This window comes from Sturnira hondurensis, unplaced genomic scaffold (assembly GCF_014824575.4).
Source record: "Sturnira hondurensis isolate 20B ecotype Veracruz unplaced genomic scaffold, ASM1482457v3 Scaffold0022766, whole genome shotgun sequence".
NCBI classification, from domain to species: domain Eukaryota; kingdom Metazoa; phylum Chordata; class Mammalia; order Chiroptera; family Phyllostomidae; genus Sturnira; species Sturnira hondurensis.
The window spans coordinates 2,067,762-2,091,207 of record NW_028095397.1 but is presented as its reverse complement, the minus strand read 5'-3'; the positions used below and the strand labels follow the sequence as shown (position 1 = coordinate 2,091,207).

General features: G+C 53.1%; 1 protein-coding gene across 2 annotated transcripts in view; it reads left to right on the top strand.

Annotated features, from left to right (window-relative positions):
* The window catches only part of PRDM5 (PR/SET domain 5), an 83,769-nt gene extending 61,240 nt beyond the window's left edge, over positions 1–22,529 (top strand). For both annotated transcript variants that reach the window (XM_037036305.1, XM_037036304.1), the window contains exons 14-16: positions 5,409–5,494; positions 20,653–20,757; positions 22,275–22,529. In XM_037036305.1, coding sequence (XP_036892200.1) covers positions 5,409–5,494; positions 20,653–20,757; positions 22,275–22,439 — 356 coding nt within the window. In that variant the 3' untranslated portion in view covers positions 22,440–22,529. The remainder of the gene's footprint in view (positions 1–5,408; positions 5,495–20,652; positions 20,758–22,274) is intronic.
* The last annotated feature ends 917 nt before the right edge of the window (positions 22,530–23,446 follow it).

Sequence of the window (23,446 nt, the reverse complement as noted above, 5' to 3'; positions counted from 1 at the left end):
CTTGCTGGGGCCGCACAGCTTGTGCCGGTTCCTGGAGGACTGAGCGGAGGCCCCAGCGTTTTCCACTGAGTCACGTTGCCAGTCGTTTTACTTCTTACTCTGTGACAGCCCCTCCTCACCCTTCCCATTGCTCTTGGACTTCCGTGGAACTACCGACACTCCTCCCTCAGCGGGTGATGGTGTCGCCTTGACGACCAGCCAGCTGAGGATAATAGTCTGGACTTGGGGGTGTCTGGGCGTGCGGTTTGTTACGCAGGGTCTGAGCCCTTGACTCCACACGTGGGGAAGCGTTCCGTCCACAGACCTGGCCAGCATGGGTCCCGGCGTCAGATCACCAGCTTGGGAACCCGACTTCGCTTGCTGCCTCCCTGCAGAGCTTTAGTAAACAGTTTAATCTGGTTAGTGCCCATCGATCTCTCCAAAGCTTCACTTCCTCATCTGGAACCTGGGCCAGGCAGTCCCCGCCTCACAGCCTTGTTCCGGGACCTGGGGAGGTGAGTGCAGAGCGCTGTGCTGGGTGCCCAGCCATGGCCACGTGCACCGTGACCTGTGACCTCGCTGTGCTCTGTTCCTACTGCTCCTACTGGATTTCACCCCAGACAGGCAGGCTCCCGGGTATACCGTCCGGACCTCTATTTAGTGTCCCTGTCACCATCTCTTTTTGTTAACGCTGGTGGCAATGTGCAGATCAGCTGTGAACATGTCTGAGGGGCTGCTGTCAGGCGGGGCCACCGTCACCCTCGGTCAGGTGCCTGTGGTCGGGCGGGCCAGCAGCCCTGTAATCCATCTCCAGTTTCCTGTGCCAGAGTGACAGCGGTGGCCCTGGGGGTCTCTTGCTGCTCAGGGTCAGTGAGAACTGGGGTTAATCCGCACAAAACCCACGGGCTGTGACGGCAATGCCGTCAGCTGCTCATAAATTATGAAGGAGATTCTGGGACCTGCTTTTGGGGTTTGGAAGCCCTGGGCCAGAAGGTTAATTGCTTGCCTCCAGTTCGGAGCAGCTTTCTGGGTTAATGGAGACGGGCTGGGCCGCCCTCCTGTCCCAGGCTGGCGTGCCTGCCCTTGTGGGGACGTGGCAACAAATCACTGTCCTGGGGAATCTGATTTTTTAGTAAATACTTGCAATCAGGTACGTGAAGGATCGGTACGTGATCGTTTGATTTTGCATGGACTTTAGCGGCTGGTTTTCTTTCTTCTCTAATATGTTTACTAGAGGAGTCTAGTCATTCTTGTTTAGAACATTTGTTTACCATTTTTGAAAAATAGCTATAAATAATTCTAATAACTATATAGCAATGTGACAATTATTAATACACGAAGATAGACACAGAGTAGTTATAAACACGAATGGACATTTAAAGCACGCTTTTCACATTTTGTTTGGAATTAGGTGGCCCTCGCCTGATGAAAGGGAGTTTATTTTGCTGTATTGATTTTCCAAGTGGTTGGTTTCTCTGGTAAACTATTAGATGGTGCTAATAGCGGCCTCTGTTGGTCCGGAACCCTGCCGTTCTTTAGGCTGAAAAAGCGAGGAGGCTGGGTTCCATGCGGGAGGAGCTCTCTCTGCCTTCGACGAGGTTCTCCCTGGGGCGACACCCTGTGCAGTTTCTCTGTCACTCAGAGTTGTGCTTCAGGGCTGGAAAGGTTTTGCAGTGGTTCTAGTTTGTAGGCGAAGGGAGCCGTTTTCTGGGTACTTGCTGCCCAGAATGACTGAGTCCCGCTGCCTCCTTGCTGGCTCCGTCAGCAGGCAGCCCTGTGGCGTGGGCATCTGAGGTGGCACTGCCCTGTCAGACCATCAGGCACCCTGCACCGCCTGTGCTCGTGAACACCGGTTCAGGGAGACTTCTGCTGAAACTGCTCGGCGCAGGACATACTGCCGGAGGTAGTACTGACTTCCCACCGAAGGCCGACTTCCCAACAAGAGCAAGCCGATCCCTTACCTGGCTGTTCTTCACCCACCCATCCACCTGCCTCAGAAGCGCCCCCCAGCCCAGCATCGAGCACAGCTCAGGGTGGCCTTCCTCCCAGCCTGAACCCTGACAGTTGGCCAGGGTCTGGATGGTGCGAGGGTCTCCCCTGTGTGTGCCACGCCCCTCACTCCACCAGCACCGGTGACAGAGGCCTCGAGGGTGTCATCCCCCCTCCAGGCTAATGACGTGGAATGGGCATCCTTTGTACACCTGGTCGGCCAAAGCCAGGGCGCCCTCAGTGGGGAATCTTTCACTTTCTCTCCCTGGATAACGATATTTTAAAATTATTCATTAGCTGGGCTCCCTTGTTATTCCGAATTTCATTTTGCTTTGTTTGCATCAGTAAAACTCACATTCTGTTTGCCTTCAACCGCCAGCAGGTCTGGCTCTTTGGTTTTTGACATGAGTTAGTGCCATGTGGACCCTGACCCCTGCTTCCCGCTGACCCTCCCTTCAAAATGACAGAGGGGCCCTGTGACTGCTCACTTTCTACGGAAAAGGACATAACTTTCACTTTTTAATGGCCCCATCCCTGGAACCCTGCGGTAAAGAAAAGACTTGTTTTGATTTTGAGTGGTAAAAGCATTCTGAGGAGTAAAGCTCCCTCCTTCGGTCACTTCTCAGTTTTTACAGTTTATTGCCCACTTCCTTACAGCCGTGAGCTCTTTAAGCTTTTACAGGTAGAGTGTATCCGTGAGTATTTCCGCAGTAAACGTCACATTCAGATTTTTGTTGTCTTTCTTTTGAGATGGTGTCCTCAGGTTTCACGTCTTTAGATCAAGTGGGATTCTGTAAGACTGGACTAACAAGATCATTCCAAGGGTAACAGTGTGGGGTGCTGTGGGGTTGGGGGTTCATGGCTCTCTCTGCTGCAGGAAATGAAAAGTGTTTCCACCCACAGAAGAGTTCCTGGGGTGGGGGGGGCGGGTGGCGAGCTGCTTGCGCTGGTCAGGGCAGCGTCTCGACCTCTGCAGTCTGCCCTGGGCAGATGCCCCAGCTGTCGGGGTGGCGGGTGCCGTGGCGGAGCCGGAAAAGCGACTGGGTGATGCTTGCACAATTCTGTGTTTGGCTTTATTTTTCCTTTAAAATGAGCCAACTTCGATGTTTTGCAACAATTTCCTTAGTTCCCAAAAGCAAAATAGGCTCATCCAATGATATATGTGGAAAAGAACAGTAAAGTTCTAAAGAATTCCATACGACACACGTATTTCAAAGTTTGACCACTTGGAACCATTGTGGAGAACACTTTATGGAACATATACTATTGAGGCACTTTTTAAAAAAAAAAATTTGGGATTTGCCCTCTCCAAAACTGATTTTTGTTAGAAAAGCCAAAAGTGGAATGTAAAACTATAACTCCAAAGTCTTTAAACATTATTTAAATTTAATTACTTAAACATTATTTAATTTGGATTCATTGAAAGCAAGAGTTATAACTTTATTTCATCTTAAATTACATTTGCCGTGCATGTAAATCTTTTCATCTTTTCAGAGAATTATGACAGTTCTCTGAAATCTACATAGCTTTTAAAATATACTGACTGACAAAGCAAAAGTTAAAATTATTAAAATATCTGAAAATGGTCCATTTTTATTTTGATCAAAATCTCTTGAAATGTATACATTACATATTAAACTTTCCTGCTTATTGAACATATTTTCAAAGCATGGGATCATTTTATGTATACTTTTCCTTTTAAACTTTGGTAGACTATATGTAAAATAAAACTTTTCATTTTATTTTACATTTCTCGTCTTGAAAGGCGATCGTGGCCGTTATTGATCAGTCTGCTGCCTTCAGTGTGTTTATCAGCATGAAATAAAATGTGATCTTCTGTGCCTTCTGACCAAGTGGTCAAGTGTATTTCTTAAATTAAATCCATGATCTGATTTCTGAATATCAAGGTCTCTAGTTGAAGAATGGCAAGGTTTGCAAGACTTGCCTTTGTTAATTTTACGCTCTGTGAACATGGGTCTTTAGGAGGGATTTGTGTCCAGATGTCGCCCCTTGAGGTGGTTATGTGGCCGTCGCCAGATGGGTAGTAATCGGTGGCTTTCGGATCCTTGTATTGTGAACACACATGTTCCCCTTTGCTGCCTCCCCAAACGTACGAAGCCGCTTTACTGCTAGTACGTGAGTCCTTTGCCGAGGACCAGAGTTCTGCTCACGTCTTTAATTAACATCACATCGCATACACTAATGGAGACTTGACCAATTACCATCGTAAGGACATTAAACTGGAACCTGATCTTTTCCCTGCTGCTTTTATCCATGTTGGCCAGTGCTTGGTGGCTGTTGTTAATGCATTTTCTTCGTCAAAGACTCAAGGGGACTTGTTTGGGGACCGGTCTAGACTCTGGCTCAAATCTTGTTCAGTTGGCATCAGGAACTACTCTCATTCAGCGCTTCGGCCTTTTCTGATGGCCCCGGCCAGGCCCTTCTTCAGCCTGCGGTCGTCTGTCCTGGACCTGCCTCTTTGTTCCGTTTCAGTCGTGCCATTTGTCATATCTGAAGTGACCATGCACCTTTTAACTCCTTGTCTCTCCATTACATTAGTAACTTCGCAGAGACAGTGCTTTCGTGCGTGTATTCCTAACTCCCTCCCAAAGCCCAGGACATTGGCTGGAGGATGGCAGGGGCTCAAAAAATTTTGTGTGACGAATGAGTAAATTTGCTTCATGGGGTACCCACTCTGTGGCGCCTTTTACAGTCGACCTAAACTCAGCCTTTTCCGGTGTCCACCGTGCTTGTTTGTCCCCGGGTGTGTTTGGAGAAAACCCCAGTGGACCTTCACGTTGCTGACTACCAGCATGTAATTTAAAGAAAGAAGCAGATGCAAAGAACTCATCTCTGTGTTTCCTAGTGATGTGAAAAAATATTCACATAATGGTTTTCTTAAATGTCTGAGCTTGTGGGTTCCATCCCTGATCAGGGCACATACAAGAATCAACCAATGATGCATAGATAAGTGGAATGACAGATTGATGTCTCTCTTTCTCTCTCTTCCCCTCCCTTTCTCTCCCCCTTTCTCTTTCTTTATGAAATCAATCAATCAGTAAAAACAGAAGGAAAGTCTCAGGGAAACAACTGAAGACCCTCAGAGTGAGCAGCACAGTGCTCACTAATTCAATAGCTCATTAATACATTGATTCGTACAAAATCTTTTCCACAAATTATTGAAATTAGGAGATTTCATTTCAGCTCAAGTATTGAAAGGAGGATGCATCAGGCCTACTTCTGGGGACTGTCACTTGTTTCTGGGTCCTGGCTGTGCCCTGGGTGTGGTCCCTGTCCGCAGGAGGGCAGCTGGTGGCCCGCTGCCCACGCAGCCCTTGGTGCATGTGGGGCCTGGGTCTGAGTGCAGGAGGGTGGCGAAGGCGCGTGTCCCTCCCCCCCCCGTCCTTCCTGGTGTCTGACGCGGACCCCCTGTCTCGTAGGCGAGCGCCCCTACCAGTGTCCGTACTGTGAGAAAGGCTTCAGCAAGAATGACGGGCTTAAGATGCACATCCGGACGCACACCCGGGTAAGGCGGCGCGGCCTCGCTGCTGCGGAGCGTGAAACTCTCCTTGAACAAATGTTTAGAGTTACATGAGGAAAAAAGGTGGCGTACCTGAAACTATATGTTTGTATCTATGATGGACATTGGGGGGACATGTTTTTTAAAGACAAAACAGTGAAAAGAAACAAAATCCACCCCCAAACGGTCCCCAGTGTTTCAACTGTGACCCAGTTTTTAGAAGACAAAGGAGTTATAAGGGACAAACTTCAAATAGGTAGATGGTAACATTTTAACACTAAAAAATACGAAGTAGCTGTCTTGCTAAGCATTTGCCAGGAATGTTCTGGAACAGAGGCGTCTGTCAGCCTGTGGCCATTGGTGTAGATGAACAAGTGTGTTTGCAGAGGGGACGTTGAAGGCAGTGTAGACTGTTGAGAGAGGTGGCTGGCGGGGCAGATGGTGGCTTGTCAATTGTGCCTGGTGCCGTCTCCCTGCCCCGGGGCCCTCTGTTCCTCCACCCAGACTGTTGTCACTCTGTCCTAGGTGGCTTTTCCAGACACAGCTGTCAGTCTACCACCCCGCCCCGTTCTCCGCCCACCACTCTGTTGACGGCTCATGTGGCCCCATGCCTGGTGGGGGCCCTTTCCCACAGCTCTGCTGGAGGGGGTCCCGCCTGCGCCCCCTACCCCCCACAACCTGTCTCGAAGCGCCTTTCACGTTTGGCCCTGACAGAGCTTTATGGTCCGTGTGTGAATGGCCTGCTTTTCACATTTTAAGAGGTCGCCCAATCCCCTAAGAGCCGTTCAAATTCGGGCCTGTCCTGGACCTCACATCTTACCTTTGCAGTAAAATAAAAACTCGAGAGAAAACATGTGATGGGTAGTAACAGCCATTCCCAAGTCAGGGCGCTCTAGTCCGTCCCCACAGCGCCCTGGGCCGGGCGGACACGCCGAAAGGGGGGACCTGGGGGGTCGCCGGGATAGGCCTCCTGCGTGTCTGATGGGCCCCTCTGCACCAGCCAGGTGTCCGAGGGTCTGTCCTTCCACCATAGGTCGTTATGTTCATCTGGTATGACTCTTAGGAGCTGGGGTACTGGCTACGTATTGTACTTAAATAGTAGAATGACTCGAATGTGCACATTCAAAATATGCATTTCACAGTGAGCCTTGTTGCAGAGGTTTAAGGGAGTTTCAGTGCAGTTTCCTTATTTCACACGTGTGCAGCTGCCACAGATGTGCCAGTAACGTGTCTTAAAGATGCCGCTGTGCAGGCAGAGGGGCCCTGGTCCCCCCGTCACACCTGGTGCTGTGCCCGTCCCTGGGCAGGTGGGGGCTGGTCCCGGTTTCCATGGTTACTGCAGGCACAGGTGGCTGTGCCCCAGAAGGGCTGCTCAAGTCACTGCAGGAAAACAATTATCTCTTGGGTTTTACCCAAGAAGGTGAGCTATTCCAAATTCAAATCATTTGTTTTTGCTTTTTAATAAAAGCTTATTTTAAAAGTTTTAATAAGAGTTTATTTATGAGAGTAATAAAAATAGTTAAAATAAATACAAAGACCACTTCTCACAGGCCAGGGATGACTCTGGGCCTTCACATGTGTTAACCCCATGAGCAGGCATCCCCTGGTCCCTTTGTCAAAGTGGGAAACTGAGGCATGGGCAGGCAAGGAGCAGGGCGAGATCGGAGCCCAGGCTGACAGGCTGCCGAGGCCAGTCCCTGACCTGCACGTCTGCCTCTGGTTCTGTTAAACCTCCTCAGTGCCGCTGACTCTGGTCTACTCGCCCGTGCACATGCAACAGACGGTGGCAATGATGTGTCAGTCTCGTGTTCATTCACATCTTGGAGCCTTGACTCAAGACCCCCAGGCTGCCTCCAGGGGCCGGGGGGCAGGGGCACACTCACTGCCTACCGTGGGGGATGGCGTGGGGGCTGGCGTGGGGGCTGACCCCCAGACTGGGAGCCGCAGGGCCTGGACCTGGCGTTCAGGGATGGAAGGCAGACTCCAGTGCTGTTGGGGGGAGGGGGAAGAGCCCCGAGGGACACGGGTGATGATGCCACCCCACCAAGTGTTGCCTGTAACTCTTGCCTGACTTCCTTTGGCACGTGCCATTTCAGTGTGGTCACAGACAGCTCTGGTTTTGAAATGCTGGGTCCTAAGCGGCAGACAAATCCAGAGATCTCTTGCACGTCACTGCAACTTTTTGAAGGTGTATTAAGATTATGAGCTGATGGAATCAAATTAATATCAAGAACCAAAGGAGACTGTTAAAAACGTTCTAGAGTCTCAAGCTCTACAAGTTCTTATTTCCCCAATATAATCTGGGCTTGAAGAGACTGCGGTCAGAAAAGACCCCATGACGTGCGGACGTTAACGTGTCACTTTCAATTTTGCGTTCTCGTTGTGTTCCGTATCTGCTGGCTCTGATTCCAGACATTTTTGTCCCATTTCAAAAGCTTGTTGTAATTCAATGTCAAAAACTGTGTTGCTCAGCAAGTCCCATCTTTAGGAAGCGCTGGCACGGCACGTCCCACCCAAAGTGCATCCTGGGGGTCCTGCCTCCAGGGAGGAGCAGTGATCCTGCCCTTCTGGGGCTTGTTTATGGGCGCAGCCAGGGCCCCGAGTTGGGGAGACCACTCTGCTGAAACCCTAAAAGGCTCAACAGTCATTTTGTCCTCGAGGGTCCAGGGTTGGTGATCGATTCATTTCCTTCCATGGATGTTCTTGAGTTTTGGTTTTTAGCGCGTTGACTGGGTGGCGTTTTCTTGGTATTCATTCTGTGTTGTCGGGTTTGTTATCAGTGAGTAACAGTATTTTCACCTGTGTTCTTCCTACCCGCTTCCACGGCGCCGGCCTCGGCCTCGCCTCCGACACAGGTGAGACAGTTCTGGGACTGTCTCTGTGACCTGCGGCACACCTGCTTGTCCGTGACCCCCGCCTGCACTGGGTCTCGTGACGTGCGATCAGAACGTTGTGCAGCTGCGCTCCCTGGCCGGTCGGGCCGGGGTCCCCGTCGCATCCCCGTCGAGGCCCCAGCCTGAGCGGGATGACTTATCTGTAGCTGCCTCCGTGCGTCTGGCTCTCTTCTCCCATCGTGGCTGCTCGTCCCTGTGCTGTTCGGGAGCAGATGAAAGCCTTGCACTGCGGGTCCAGGTAGCACCCCCTCCAGGCCTTCCTCTGCACCCGGGGGGTACAGGACCCAGTCCCAGGGTGGGATAGTGGGGGCAGAGCTTCCGTGGGGGGCAGGTCTCACACGCTGGATGCCGTGGCTTGAGTTGAAACCAGGACTTCCAAGCCATGTGAAGAGGAAACATGAAACGTCCTGGGTCTTAAATCCGGACTTGGGCTGCTCCCGGCACCCTGCCCTCTGGGTCTGGAAGGTGAGCCCCCCTCCCCAGATCTAACGGGGCAGACAGCCGTCAGGGGCTTAGCTGCCCCGTGTCCCGTCTGCTGCATGGCGTCTGCCATCCACTTGGGCACCTGGCACTCGGGGCCGGCACGTCAGCTGCGAATCACGGGCTTTGCTTTTGTTGTCTTAGACACGGTGCGTGAGGGTGCATGCTCAGAAGTAGCTATTTTGTGAACACTCCGTTCCACAGTGTTGTTTGTACCCACCACAGCCTGCCCCATCTCATTTAATTGCGTTTTTCACCATGAAGAGCACCTGGGCGGGTCAGAAAGTTATTTCGAAGCTCTGCCTTTTGAACGTTGCTTGTCAGCCCACACAGGTGCACAGGTTTGAGAGGTCTCCGTGCGCAGCTGCCCCTCCAGCCCCGTTTGCAGGAAGAGCCGGGTCAGTTCTCACAGATGTTAACATGCAGCCCGTTGCCAGCAGTTAAAGGAGCAGCAGGTCTTTTATGCTGTTTGATGGTTCACTCCTTCCATGAAACTTCCCGTCCCCCACCCCCAGGTGGTCCAGAGGGCTGGAGGGCATGGCTGCCGTGTGCACATGGCACTTGGTCCTGACGGCCTGCCCTCCACCCACCGCAGCTGCAGCGGGGCTGAGGCGGGTGTCTGAGTCCCCAGGTCCAGGCACGCCTGGGTTTGGCCGTGGGCTTTTGGGCGTCATGCTGATGGGACCCCATGAAAACCGAGCAGAGTGACCTGACCAGAGCGTCCAGCTGGCAGATGCCATGGGTGCCGGCCAGCATGACGCTGCAGGAAAAGGAAGAGTTAGGTCCTCGTGGGGGCACACGCCAGAGGAGGGCGGGGGGCTGGGGCTGCAGAACCAGAGCTGGAAAGGGGTCTCGTGGGGGTGGTCAGTGCGACATCCTCATGCACGCATAGGGAGTCCTACAAGCTCACAGAGAGAGCCCAGGGGTCAGGCGGGGCAGAGCTTGGAGGAAATGGGGAGGAGGGTTTGCTGGCACAGGTAACCCCCGGGCCGCATGAGCCATCCTCAGCTCGGTCAGGGAGGCCTGGCCACAGCAGCTGAGGGTGGGGTGCGCGCTCTGGTCCGCATGCAGTCAAGGGAAGCCGGCCTGGGGCCCTGTGTGAATCCTGGCAGTGTAGGTGTTTCGCTTGGAGTGCCGGGTTCTATTTTAAGTGGGGCGGTGACAGGACCAGCCTTTTGGAAAGGTTGCCCTGAGGTCATGTCCGAGGGGGAGCAAAGGAGGCAGCTGCAGCCAGGCCATCCGGACAGGGAGCCACGCCAGGTGGCCCTGGGTGGGGTACAAGGGGCACTGATGGGGTTTGGACGTGTGTCTGTATCAGGAGGTAAATAACAGGAGGCGCCCCAAAGGACCTAGGGCTCCTAGGGGGCATGGTGGGGCACAGGCTGTTCCCATGGACGTAAGGGGCGGGGAGGGCCAGGGGCATTCTGTGCAGGATGGGGGCCTGGGAGCATGCCCAGCCCTCCTGTTTTCATACCCAGGGGAGAGGAAGCGATGAAAACAAACGATAACTTCGTTAAAAGTTTATTGCAATTTCAGGGGGCACTTTTAAATTTGTTTTCATTTTTTGTTCTTCTAAACTGCGTCACTTGTCCTGTGTGGACCAGAGGGTGTGGGGCACCGCCGCTGTTGGAAGTGGCTTCAGTTTGGTTTGTTGTCGCAGGAACCCACAGATTTCTTCAGGGGTTTTGTGGGCCTTGTAAACGAGTCAGTTAAGATAAATGGCTTGAAGGTACCGCCGTGTTTTATTTGGCTCAGAAAAAAAATACCTGTACGAAACTGAACATCCTCCTTTCTTCTGGAAAAGGGGAACTTGGCCCACGTGGAAAGCACCTTCTCAGGGAGCGACAGCCCCCCTTTCTGCCTTTTTCTCACCCTTCCAGGCCGGGCTGCGTGCACCCGGCTTCCCCTTGGCTTCCAGAGCAAGAGGTGAAGGGGTAAAGTGGGTGGGACTCCACACTGGACAGGTTTGTTGGGCAGGCGGATGGCCCCGTGGGGAGTCAGACCGACGTCCTGCGGGGAGTTACGCTGTTTCTCTGTGCGCAGGTTTCCAAGGGCAGAGTCCCACTGACGTGAGGGGCTGAACTGTGCCCAGTTCCACCTCAGTTGCCACCACGTTTGTGGTGGTTGCTGTTACTACTGTGTGAGCAACATTGAAGCTCTCAGCACTAAAATTTCTCCATAGGTTGGGAGCTATTATGGCTATTTGTTGGACTGACTAGAAAGTGTCAGTTAATCCTAAGTGTCACGAGGGGACTTCAAATCAGTGGCATTCCAGTCCCAGTGTCATTTCCTGTGGCACTGCCGTGGCAACTGCCACGCTGCCGTGGGTCCTGTATCTCATGGGGCACGTGGGGTGCAGGCCGGGCACCTTGGGTCAGAGCAGCCTCGTGCCCTGGTAGGCAGCCTGTCTGTAGCAATCACGTGGACGTTTCTGTGGTGCCCATGGAACTCTGTCGTGAACTTGGTGCGAACTTGATGTATCCACACAGAGCATGCGTGGAGCAGTTTGCAGATTTAGCTACAACAAAACTTGGCACGTATTAGCACGTGGGCTGGTGGCGGCTTCGCTACTGCGGTGCCGTTATCTTTAGACTTAATAACACACTTCAGGGTGGGAGGGAGCGCAGCCGTCCGACACGCGGGCCGAGAGATTCTCTTTGTCTCTGAGACGCACAGTGCACAATTAATGTTTTAAAGTGGGACTGTTATTCTTAGGAATAGCGGTACATTTTCCGTGCTATTTTCTCTCCAAAACAGAATTTTATATTTGTCTTGTACTCTATTCAAGGGGGCTAATTACTAAAATATCCTAAGAATCTTGGAATAAAGGACTATCTCTTTATATGAAGAATCTTGAAATAAAAGACCATCTGTTTATGTTAGTGGATTTCAGGAACGTGGCTATATTGAGAGACCCGCACATAATTCCCTTTCTTCATGAAATCACCCCAGTTATGTTTTCGTAAAGCGTGCCCTTTTCAATTTGAATTATACTATTCACATGCATATTTAGATAATGCACAGAAGAAATGAGGTTCGTATAATATGTGAAATACCCCGTCGAATGTTCTCACGGGCCAAGCATTGTGATGAGCGAGCCCCAAGACATAGCGCAATGCACCCTGTTACAGACGAGGGAGGCAGGGCTTAGAGGTGGCTGGTCCCCAGTCCCATGACTAGTCAGTCACGGGGGGTCGGAGACAGAAACTAGGTCTCTTCGCTGCCAAGGCCGTTTCCACCATTACTGTGTGTACAGCGGTCGAGATGTTGTCCAGGGGTCTGCTCCCTGTGGTAGGCACCAATCTTTACAGAAATTCCGAGGAAACGGTGAGCCCCACGCATTCAGAAGCTAGTTGGTAGAGTCACCATTATTTTCTGTTTAAAAAGTGAGTTCTGGTTTGTCCCCGGTCCTGTGGGTGATGGCAGCCATTTCCTTCTGGGGGTCAGAAAGGTATTTTGCAGAAGGCAGCACCGCCAGAAATTCTGGTCTCCACAAAGAACTGGCCCGTTTGCGCGTGCGGACGGAGCTCAGGCGGGGAGCAGCACTGGGTCGGAGGAGAGGGGAGCGCGTGGAGCAGCAGCTACGTGCATAAAAGCTGTTTTGCGGGAACCTCTGGGATCAGGAAACGTGGACAGCTGTCAAGTCTGGGAATCCGCCCCACTCCCTCCGGCAACCCTGTTGGGTTGGCTTCTTCTTTTTGCTCTTTTTCTGGCCTTCTGGGCTCACTGCTGTTTTGTTAAAACACTTCATGACCTGCGCACATTCCAGCCTGGCATGATCTCTGCCAGGATGGTGGGGGACCCTCCCCTGTACAGGCAGGGGGGCAGGTTTTCCTGGCATCCCTGAGGCTGAAGGGAACGCTCTGCCTCGAGCTGCCTGCCCTCTGGGCGGTGTGCTGACCCAGGGACCCGCGGTCTGACTTCTCCACTCTTGCCCACTGCTTGATGGCTCTGTCTCACCTGTTGACGTGAACTTGGCTGAAATGAATGTCCTCTCAGCTGTGAGTGAATCAGTTGCATATGTGATAGTACCTTTCGACTGTGTTCTTATTATTTTTGAAGTTGTGTAATGGGATAAGTATGTTATTTTTTTAGGAGAGACCAAGTCTTCTTGGAGGCCTTGCATTTACATAATTCCTCTCTCTGGTGGACCTCAGCGTCCGCTTGATGGTTTTGTTCAAAGATGGATTGCACTTGCCACCGGCACATATGTCGGAAAGCAGGCTTGTTATTTTTGGAAGCAGGCAAGCTGCATTAATTGGTTCTCCTCGGACTGATTGGATCTGCCTCTGCGGTGTAGGAGTCTGCATCTGGACCGTGTTCGCCCGGGGCATCAGACTCTGCACCCTGCCATTGCGCTCCCCCCCCAAAGCAGCAGGGGTATTTGCTGTGGCCCCGAAAGCTCAGGGCGGTGGACTGGTGCACCTGGGCTCTCCACCTGCTCCCCCACCTTTGTCTGAGCTTTGCACACCTTGGGGCGCTTCTCAGGCACGAGGGCCATGTGTTCAGCTTGTGTTTCCCGCAGTTCCCAACGCGGCACGCCTGGCGCAGGGCCGTGTGAGCTGGGGAACGTCCCCTCAGTTACATCGTCTGACAGCAGGGACTCTCTCCACTGCTGTCAGCTCACCTGTCAGCAGAGCCGGAAACTTTGGAATTAAATGGTTTTCGAGCCACCAGTACTGGGTCATGGGTAGCAAAAGGAGACGTGGTTCCATTCCCCTCGTGAGTCTGCCTTTGCTGGTGGGTGACTGTGTCTGAGACGGTGCGGGTTCCAGGAACATCCCCCCGGTGAGCGAAGCTTCCTGGACATGCACAGGAAGAAAGCCCGAGGCTGCCTCAAACGCGTGAGACTCTGATTCCATCAGCGGGTCTCTAGGACACAAGCAGCAAATGTGTCGGGGGCGGCGTGTGACGGGCGGAGAGGCAGGTGCGTCAGCCACCTGTCTGGTCTCACATCGGCCTCCATTCTGACTGCTGTTCAAAGCTCAGCATTTTTGCCGTGGACGCGTGCAGGCAGATGTGTTCATACCTGTGCGTGTGCCTGCGTAGGTGTAGTTATCTTGTCCCTATATTCTCTGTATTTTATTACATTTGTCTTCTGTGTCTTTCCCGTATACCCGTACATTCTCATTACAATTTCTATTTCAGAGTTTGGTTTATAATTTATTAAGATAGTGAGTCTCATCTTTTCCTTATAAAATTTCCCTGTTTATCCATTTGGTCTTCTTTTGAAAGGTTTTTGAGAAAAAATAATCTAAACAACTAGTGACTGTGCAGGGAAAGAAGTATCTGAAGTTTCCCTGTAGATAATTTGCATAACAACAGTCTCCCACTTCCTTCTTCTGAGGGTCACAAAGAACACTCCTGGTCGGGGTGAGTCTCACATTGTTCTCAGAACCCTCAGGGCAAGTGTGTTTGCTTCCCAGACCGCTCCTGTGGGGAGACTCACTGCTGTCCCAAAGAACGCTCCCCCCATGTCACCCCCCACCTTTCAGAGGGGGCTCCTTCGAAGGTGCGGTGCCTTCTTCTGTTATCAGCCCCCAAGGGGGTTTTTATCCCCTCCCACAGTTTTGTGCTCTGGTCTGAGCCAGACATCATCTGGGCCACCCAGGTGGGGCCAGGCAAGGCTGCGCCCCCCCCCCCCCCCCCCCACTGCTGCCTGGGCAGCTGGAACACAACGTACTGAGCTGGCTGGAGGGGGGCACGGCACTTTGCCTGCCGCCTGCCCGCCAGGCCCTCCTCCGACCGCACAGCCAGCAGTGGGGGAGCCCGCAGCCACCCTGTCCGCACACACTGTCTTGTGGGCTCCAGAGCGGACAATGGAACCAGGGCCGGATGCCTTCTTGCTCTTGTTCAGAGTGTCTGTAGCACTTCAGGGTAAAGTTGTGTTCTGTCGACGGTGCTTATTTTGCTGTTCTGCGTGCGAGCTGCACTGTTCACTTTCCTGGCAAATGTGTCCCCGTTACCCGTGAAGTGAGCTCCGTGGTGGTGCGTGGCGTGCTGTCCCTGTGCCCTGTGTCACAGCACTGGGGGCCACGCTCGGACCCTCCGCTACCCTCTGCCTGTGATTCGCTGCGAACTGGAGGTTTTGTGGGACTGGGAGTCACTCCACTCCGGGTCCCACAGCCAGCTAAGAGAACTGGCAGGCTCTAGGGACAGTGGAAAAGTCTGGAAATATCAGCATAGGCTTCTCAACCTCAGGGCTGAGCTCTGGTCAGTGGTCAGGGCCACCACAGGATGGTACCCGGGGCTCTCCTGGTCTCGGGGGATCTGTCATGTGAAGTCCTAGGTGAGGGGGACATGCTGACTTGATTAAGCAGGTGACCCGCCTACAGGGGACACGCATCAGGGGAACCGGGCTGGGCGGGGGGGGGGGAGGGGAGGGGCTGCGGTTCTGTGGCGGACAGCCGGGCCCTCCCAAGCGCTGAGTCGTCTCTGCGCACATTCCTGAGATGGTGTGTCTGATTTCTGATGGCTGAGTGTTTATACGATCCAGCTCCCTGATATCAAAAATAGTTTCTGGAAAAGGGCAAAACATCTGTGGGATGCAAGGAGAATGATGTTTTAAGTTTTACAATAACATGAAAGCATTTAAAAAAAAATTTTTACCTTGCCCTGACCAGTGTGGCTCAACTGGTTGAGTATTATCCCATGAAGCTAAAGGTCGCCAGTTCGATTCCTGGTCAGGGCACAAGTCTGGCTTGTGGGCCCGGTCCCAGTTGGGGCCTGCGCGGGTGGCGGCCGATCAGTGTTTCCCTCCCTCTCTTTCCCCTCCCTCCCCCTCTCTAAAAATTAATTAATAATCTCTAAAGAAACAGCAATTCTCTTAACTATTCACAAGGAAAACTTCAAACCCACAGAAGCAGAGAGAGTGGGATGATGAACCCCCAGGGGGCCTCACCCAGACCCACCGAGAATTCACCCTTTTCCATCATAACCTCCCGGCTCCCCCACCGTAAATCGTGGGGTCTTTGTGTGTATGTAACACTGCAGTGATGCTTCGTTCAGAGTGCAGACACTGTTCTCACGGTGGGCATCCTTTTGTGTCAGGAGTATTAGTTTGTTCTCTGTAGTTGGGTCTTAAATACCTGTGATCAAAGACGTTTTCATTCTAGACAAGCGCTCCTCAAAGTGGGGCTCGCAGGCCCCCCCGCCCTCGGGCCCCATTTCCAGGCTGTGAGGGGACCAGGAGGTGCTGAGGACTTTGTGGTGCCTTGGCCTGTGGCACGCTGAGGGCGCAGCCATTTTCGGGTACTTCGTGTTTACTGTATTCCACAAAGCCAGCGACACGTTGGGGAACCGTGGTCTTCCTCTGAATGGTTCTGTGACTGGGCCCCGTGGGGACATGTGGCATGACAATGGAGGTATTTTGAGTCATCACAACTTGGGGGGCTGTGGGGTGTGCTGCTGACACCGAGTGAGTGCACGGAGCAACTCCCCAAAACAGAGCGGGAGCCGGTCCTGTGTCGGTGGGGCAGGCTGAGACCCCCGCCCGAGGCCTGGATGAGGCTCAGCTGCCCCAGGCCCGGTTTCAGGGAGTTTCTCGTGGGCCTGGCCGGCGGGGTCTGCACGGCGAGCTGGGCGGGCTGTATGTCAGCCTTCCCTTCCCTGGGAGCTCCACGTGGTGCAGGTGGGAGAGTCGGAGGGTTCAGTAAACGACTTTGTTCTGAATCCTTAAAAATCATGACGGAAGCTTTTCAGTCACATGTTGCCTGTTTCATCTGTGCCGAGGTCTGTCCTGCGTCCGGTGGGAAAGGGCTGGCCACCGCTGCGGCAGCTAAGAAAATGCAAAATTGGACACTTGTAAAATTCCTGTTCAGTTAGAAATTTTATGCTTAGGAAATTCTTGCCAAATCTCTGCTTCATGAGGTTTTTAAATTTTTTTTTTAATTTACAACTAGGAAATGATTATCCTGCAAAAGCCATCATTTCTGTGAATGCTAATAGGGTAACTACTTCTAGCTGTATAGTATTTTAAGCTAGAAAAAAGCAAGCAGATGAAATGAATTTGGGATAAAAGATGACTTGTGAGTCCTACCACACTGTGAGGGGGTGGGTAGGGGAGACGAAAACATTTCTACGCCTGATCCCTCAGCTTCTTCTTTCACTGTGTGTGTGATGCCCGCGTGGCTCACGTGGACACTGGCCCCTTAACCGTGCAGACACACTGGCCCCGTGACACTCTGAGCATGACAGTGTGTGTCCACAAAAGACGGAGCCACCCAGGAGCTGGGGCTTTGCTCACAAACCGAACCTCCTTTCCCCTGGCATTCGAAGCACGGGGGGCTCTGCCTGCCCTCGCCGCCCTTACAGGGGCCGCCTTCTTTCTATCGCTTCTCAGTCCCTTTCTGAATTCTGTTGGGCTCAGGCTGCCACCGGCGCAAACATACATTGCACATCGTTCGTTCTGTGACTTCCCCACTCCCTTTACCTTGACCGCAAGGGGAAAGCTGACTAGCTAGATTTTTTGTTTCTATTTGATTGCGGCCTAAGGTGGTACCGACTGTAGGGGATGTCAGGATTCTGTGCCCATGAGCGTCTCTCCCTTCTAGTGAGGCGTCCTTAGCTTTTAAACAAAGAGGAAGCCACCGTCTGATGAACTGTTTCGAAGAACTTCCCTGTCGAGATCCCTCCTCAATGGATAAAAAATGTGCCTTGGTCTCTACAGAACCCTCAGACGACGTTGAGATTTCCTAATTCAGTTTATGTTGGCAAAAATATAACATTAGAAGTTCCAGTTCTTTTACATAGATGGGCCTTAGCAGCACAAAAATAAGACTTTTTATTAGCTATACGGCAAGGGGCCGGGCGGAGAGCTCCTTACACCCCACCTTCTGGGTGAAATCTGCCGTGTGCTGTTTCATCAAAACTGGACGGATCAGACTTGATTAATACGGCCTTGGATGGATTACAGTTTAACGGGCGAATAGATTGCCTCCATTTGGTCCCGGTCCCCCAGTCCTGATGACAAAGGACGAGCTATTTGTCAGTGTAACTGTGTAATCATTCAGAAGCAGAGTTAATCAAGACGCTAATCACTTTGTGTCTGGTTACTCCCGCTAATGAGTTACACGTGTAGTTTGTGCTGCACGCTGCACGCAGAGCGGAGTTGGGGCCTGAGTCCATCGTGCCCCGTGGATCCGACTGGTGCTCTGAGGAAAGGTTGTCACTGGGGAGAGACAGAGGCAGCAGTTAGGTCATGGTTCACCTTACAGTGATGACGGCGTCGGGGGTCTTCCGGAGCTCAGCAGTGGCACCTGGCAGGGTACTTGCCAGTGTTGGCACCCTCTGGACCTGGCTTTTCGTGGGGACAGGAAGGCTCTGGCTGCGGGGCCCACTGCCACAATGCCGGGGCTCTGGGGCAGCTATACCTGAAGTGGGATCAGGGACTGGAAGGCGTCTGCATTTGGCAAGTGGAGCTTCTCGGGACTTCTCACTGCTTTGGGGTGATTCCTGGCTGGGAAGCAGTTCTTCTTAGAGTCTAACCAACCTCAAGTGTGTTTGCAGTGACCAGAAAACCCTAAGTCAGGAAATAAAGGGCCTTGGCTGAGAGGCTCCAGGTGCAGAAGCAAACAGGTTGTCTGGGAAGAGGGGCGGGGGGGGGGGGCTTTCCTCAGCNCACCCTCTGGACCTGGCTTTTCGTGGGGACAGGAAGGCTCTGGCTGCGGGGCCCACTGCCACAATGCCGGGGCTCTGGGGCAGCTATACCTGAAGTGGGATCAGGGACTGGAAGGCGTCTGCATTTGGCAAGTGGAGCTTCTCGGGACTTCTCACTGCTTTGGGGTGATTCCTGGCTGGGAAGCAGTTCTTCTTAGAGTCTAACCAACCTCAAGTGTGTTTGCAGTGACCAGAAAACCCTAAGTCAGTAAATAAAGGGCCTTGGCTGAGAGGCTCCGGGTGCAGAAGCAAACAGGCTGTCTGGGAAGGGGGGCGGGGGGGGGCTTCCCTCAGCGGGGGGTCACAGAACTCAGGTCGGGCCACCAGCGGTGACCTCTGGTCCCAAATTCCAGCAACCACCAAGGGAACAAGAGTCATGAGCGGGAAGCAGGGGAGACCCCGAATAGCAGCGCCCAACTTCCAAAACCTGAAGATAATGACTCACCAGATAAAGAAAACCACATACGTGCCTAGACTATCATTAAGTAGGCATAAGCAACATGAGTCAAATATGATTGTATAAAAATTAAGCAAAAAAAACTAGAAAGCTTCTAGAAATTAAAAAGATGATCATGGAAATTCACAACTCAAATGATCCTATTAAGTAGCAAGTTAGACCAAAAAAGAATCGATCTCAAGGTTCTAAAGAAGCTCCACAGAGTAAGACTCACGGAGGGGAGGTGGAGAGAGGCAGGCAGACACGGGGCACGGAGGGGCCCCCTGCACGCTGAATCAGCACGGTGGGCTGTGCTCAGTGACAGAGGAGTGACAAGGTCACCTGCAATCCAGCGAAAGCACTTTTACTCTCAGTGGACCCTCGGAAGGCCAAGTATGTACGGAAGCATGAAATGTGTGAAGCCAGGCCACACTGACGATGGACTAGAATGATTCCGTGTGAGACACTGGAAACGAGAATGCACAGAAAAGAGTGCTGCCCCTAGTGGGTCCGACTGCTCTGTGGGGCAAGTTGTTCGATACATGTACATGGAGCTGAGGTTGTGTTAAACGCACCTGGTAGCAACGTTCAGGGCCACCACTGAAAGGGTAGAGCAGAGTTCACAGCCTTTGCAATGATGCAGGGAAAGTGATCCACTCAAACCGTGCCAGAAAGTTCGGGGGGCTCAGACACAAGCCAGAAAAAGTGCACAGATAAAATGTTAGAAATATATTCACATATATTATCAATGACAATGACTAGTATACTGATTATATAATTCTACTTTCTATAATTCTGTTTTATAATGGTGTAATCATAAATGATAAAATAATAAGTATTAAGGAGGAAAACTTGCTATCTTAAAAGAAGTGGTATAAATTCAAGCCAGTAAAACCCAGTTGTGTGCTGCTTGCCCCTCACGCCTGAGGACACAGGCCGGAAGTAAAAAATGGCTGTGACGCTGATTTTATTCTTTGTCTCTATTTTAATGGTGATATAACTGACGATCAACACCATGCAGTTTCACGGGGACACCCGTTCACATGCTGGTGTGTCGCGGTGGGATCGCCTTCTAGTGTGAGCTGCACCCCCACCACGTCACTGGTGCAATTATGGTTTGCTGGGGTGGGGGGACACTCAGTGCCCCTCCCCCTGCGCTGCTGTCCGTAACCACGGCGCTGAGTGCTGGCTCCCCGACGCCCAGCTCCCACCCCCCGGCAGATGCTCGTCTGAAGAAGCTGGTAGAGCAGTGCTGAGACCACGGTAACCTTGGGGTAAAGGGATCATTACAGACAAAGACCTCTTCAGGGTGCACCTGAGTGTGAACTTGCACCCCCCTCATCCCAGCCTGTCCCTCGTGGGCGCCCAGTGGGAGTCTCGCAGTTTGCAGATTAGCAGCAGCACTGCCCATGGGAGGGGTGACAGGTCGGTCACTGCACGGAGGCCTCGGGCCGAGCTGGCAGAGTCCCCAAGGGAAACGGGGTCCAGGCCGTGGAGCAGGGTGGCCGATCAGAACCCAGCATCGCACAGGTGTGGCTTCCTGCGAGGCAGGCAGGTGGTTGGACGGGGTCTGGGGCCCCCCAAGCCAGGGGCTTGCAGACGTGAGGTTCCCCCCAAACTGAAGCACCCCTGTGGCCCTGCTGTGGCACCCTCCCCTGGCCACGGGCCCGGGACTCACGGCCTCTCCTTGACCGCAGGAGAAGCCCTACAAGTGCTCCGAGTGCAGCAAGGCCTTCAGCCAGAAGCGAGGCCTGGACGAGCACAGGCGGACGCACACCGGGGAGAAGCCCTTCCAGTGCGACGTAAGTGGAGCCCCGCACCGCCAGGCGGTGGGGAGGGGTGCAGGCGCTGTGGGCGTCTGAGTGTGTGTATCTGTCATGTGTACGGTGTCCCAGGGCCCCGGGACACCCTACACCCGACATTTATTGAATGTCACTAACCCGTGTTCCCCAGTGCATATGAATAAGCACAATTTAACTTGTGTATCGCACCATACTTACTTGTAATTTCCAATGCGTTGCTATGTATCAGGCTCCTTCCTCTCCGCACCAGATTGGGCCTGTGCCTCCCTGCACTTCCCGTCGGGGCGGGGGGGAAGGTCACGTCTTCCCTCCCCATAAACACAGAGAGCACTTTTTTCCTCCACTTTCCAGTTTTCCCGGCCTTCTCCTCATTCAGCACCATGGCTTTCTCTCCTGCGGGTTTCCTTTCTGTGCATGCGTGACGCTATTCAGGGTGTTTGCATGGGAGTCACACATGCCTCACGTCACTGTAGGTGTGCTTTGGAGGAATTTCACGTAAATGGGATTTTTGTGAACACCACCACCAAAGTTGGAAGGAAAATTTGGTGGTGGTATAAGAATTCCGTTCCACTTCCTTTTATGGCCTGAATGGATNGGCTCCTTCCTCTCCGCACCAGATTGGGCCTGTGCCTCCCTGCACTTCCTGTCGGGGCGGGGGGGGGGGGAAGGTCACGTCTTCCCTCCCCATAAACACAGAGAGCACTTTTTTTCCTCCACTTTCCAGTTTTCCCGGCCTTCTCCTCATTCAGCACCATGGCTTTCTCTCCTGCGGGTTTCCTTTCTGTGCATGCGTGACGCTGTTCAGGGTGTTTGCATGGGAGTCACACATGCCTCACGTCACTGTAGGTGTGCTTTGGAGGAATTTCACGTAAATGGGATTTTTGTGAACACCACCAAAGTTGGAAGGAAAATTTGGTGGTGTTATAAGAATTCCGTTCCACTTCCTTTTATGGCCTGAATGGATATGCCTTGCAGCTTCTGTGTAAACGTGGTATTTCCGATTGGGGGGTCTAATTAATGCGTGGTGAGCCTTGGGGGGGGGGCGCGGCGGAGCCGGAAGGAGCAAGCGTTCACGCCCCTCGGTTAGAGGAGGGGCATGGGGAGCTGAAGGGTTGGAAGTGGGTGTGGAGGCCGGAGGCAGGGTTGACCTCTCACCTGCCCCTGCAGGAGGAGGGCAGGGTCCCTGGTGAGACCGCCTTGTGCCATTAGTGCCGTTTAGGAGGTTAAATAGGAAGCTGCCAATACAGCCCACTACGGGGAGAAAGGCATTGTTTTCAGGAGTCGTCCCCTCGTGACGTCTGCAGCAGCGGGGGAGGGTGGGCAGTGCAGGGGACGCAAGTGAAGGGCAGGAAGCTCTCGGGAGCTAGAATTATCTCCTTCCCCTTGAGTGGGTGCTCAAGTCCACCAGTTTCAGGGCAGCGTCCCCCGTCGGCCGGCCTGATGCCCTGCACCCGTGGCGAGCTGCTGTCCGCAGGCTTCTCGGTGCCGTGTGACCCATGTCTCTGCGTGTCTTCCAGGTGTGCGACCTGGCCTTCAGCCTGAAGAAGATGCTGATCCGGCACAAGATGACCCACAACCCCAACCGCCCGCTGGCCGAGTGCCAGCTGTGCCACAAGAAGTTCACCAGGAACGACTACCTCAAGGTGCACATGGACAACATTCATGGCGAGGCGGAAGGCTGAGGCGGCGGGCGGGGAGGCCGCGCCCGGGCCCACGGGGGACCCGGGGGCTCTCACGTGGCCAGTGTGGCGGAGGCGGCCAGTGCCACTCACGTCTCTCTGGCTGACCTTTGGCGTCTGTAGACACATATGCAAAAACAAAACAGAACAAAATCCTGCTTTTACCAAGGAATGGTACAAATGCAAAACAGTCACTCTGTAGCCTTATGAAGCACCACGCGCTCTGTTCTGATGAAAATGGAAAGAGCCCGGGCGCTCCTAGGCCGTCTCTGTGGTGAGTTTATCAGCATGCTCCCTGCGAGACCTTCTAATGTTCCTGTTATTTTTGCGTGTGCGCGCTCTGTGCACAGGCTGGGCGTCCGCCATTCGGCCCCAAGGAGATGGAGAAACCCACACTCGGCCTCCGCAGGTGGGGACGAGGGGGCAGCGGTTTTCAGCGGCCCCGGTGGGACAAGGGGATAAAGCTTGCTGTCACCAGACTCTGCGACACTGGCCCAAATCGACCCCATTTACCCTCTCCCTCCCGCAGGCCAGTTGACAATAAAGGGGTATTTAAGATTGGAAACGTGCACTGGCGTGGTGCTCATTTCCAGCAGACCCAAGGAAGCATGACCCGCTCGTGTCACTCCGACGCAGACGCGCTGGGCCTGGAATACTTTTATGAGATCAACGCGAAAGTGAGTCATGTTTAACGGTTTAGCAGGCCGGGTCACCTGAGTCTACACCTTTCTCTTTAGAAATCACCAACGTGCAAACACACGTAGCTGGAAAGGGAAGCAGAGCAGGTTGTCAGTTGGGGGACCCGAGGGTGCGGCCCAGGGTGGCGTGGCGGTGTCGGCAACGACGGACCCCCGCCCTCCCCCCTCCGCAGTGTCACCAGACGTGTGTCCCCGGGAGGCCCCAGAGCAGTGACATTCCGTTTCCCAGCATCTCGGCAGTGGCGACTCTGGAACACGTGACTCCCCTCAGCCATCATGAATTATTAGGGATCCAGACTGAAAAATACACAC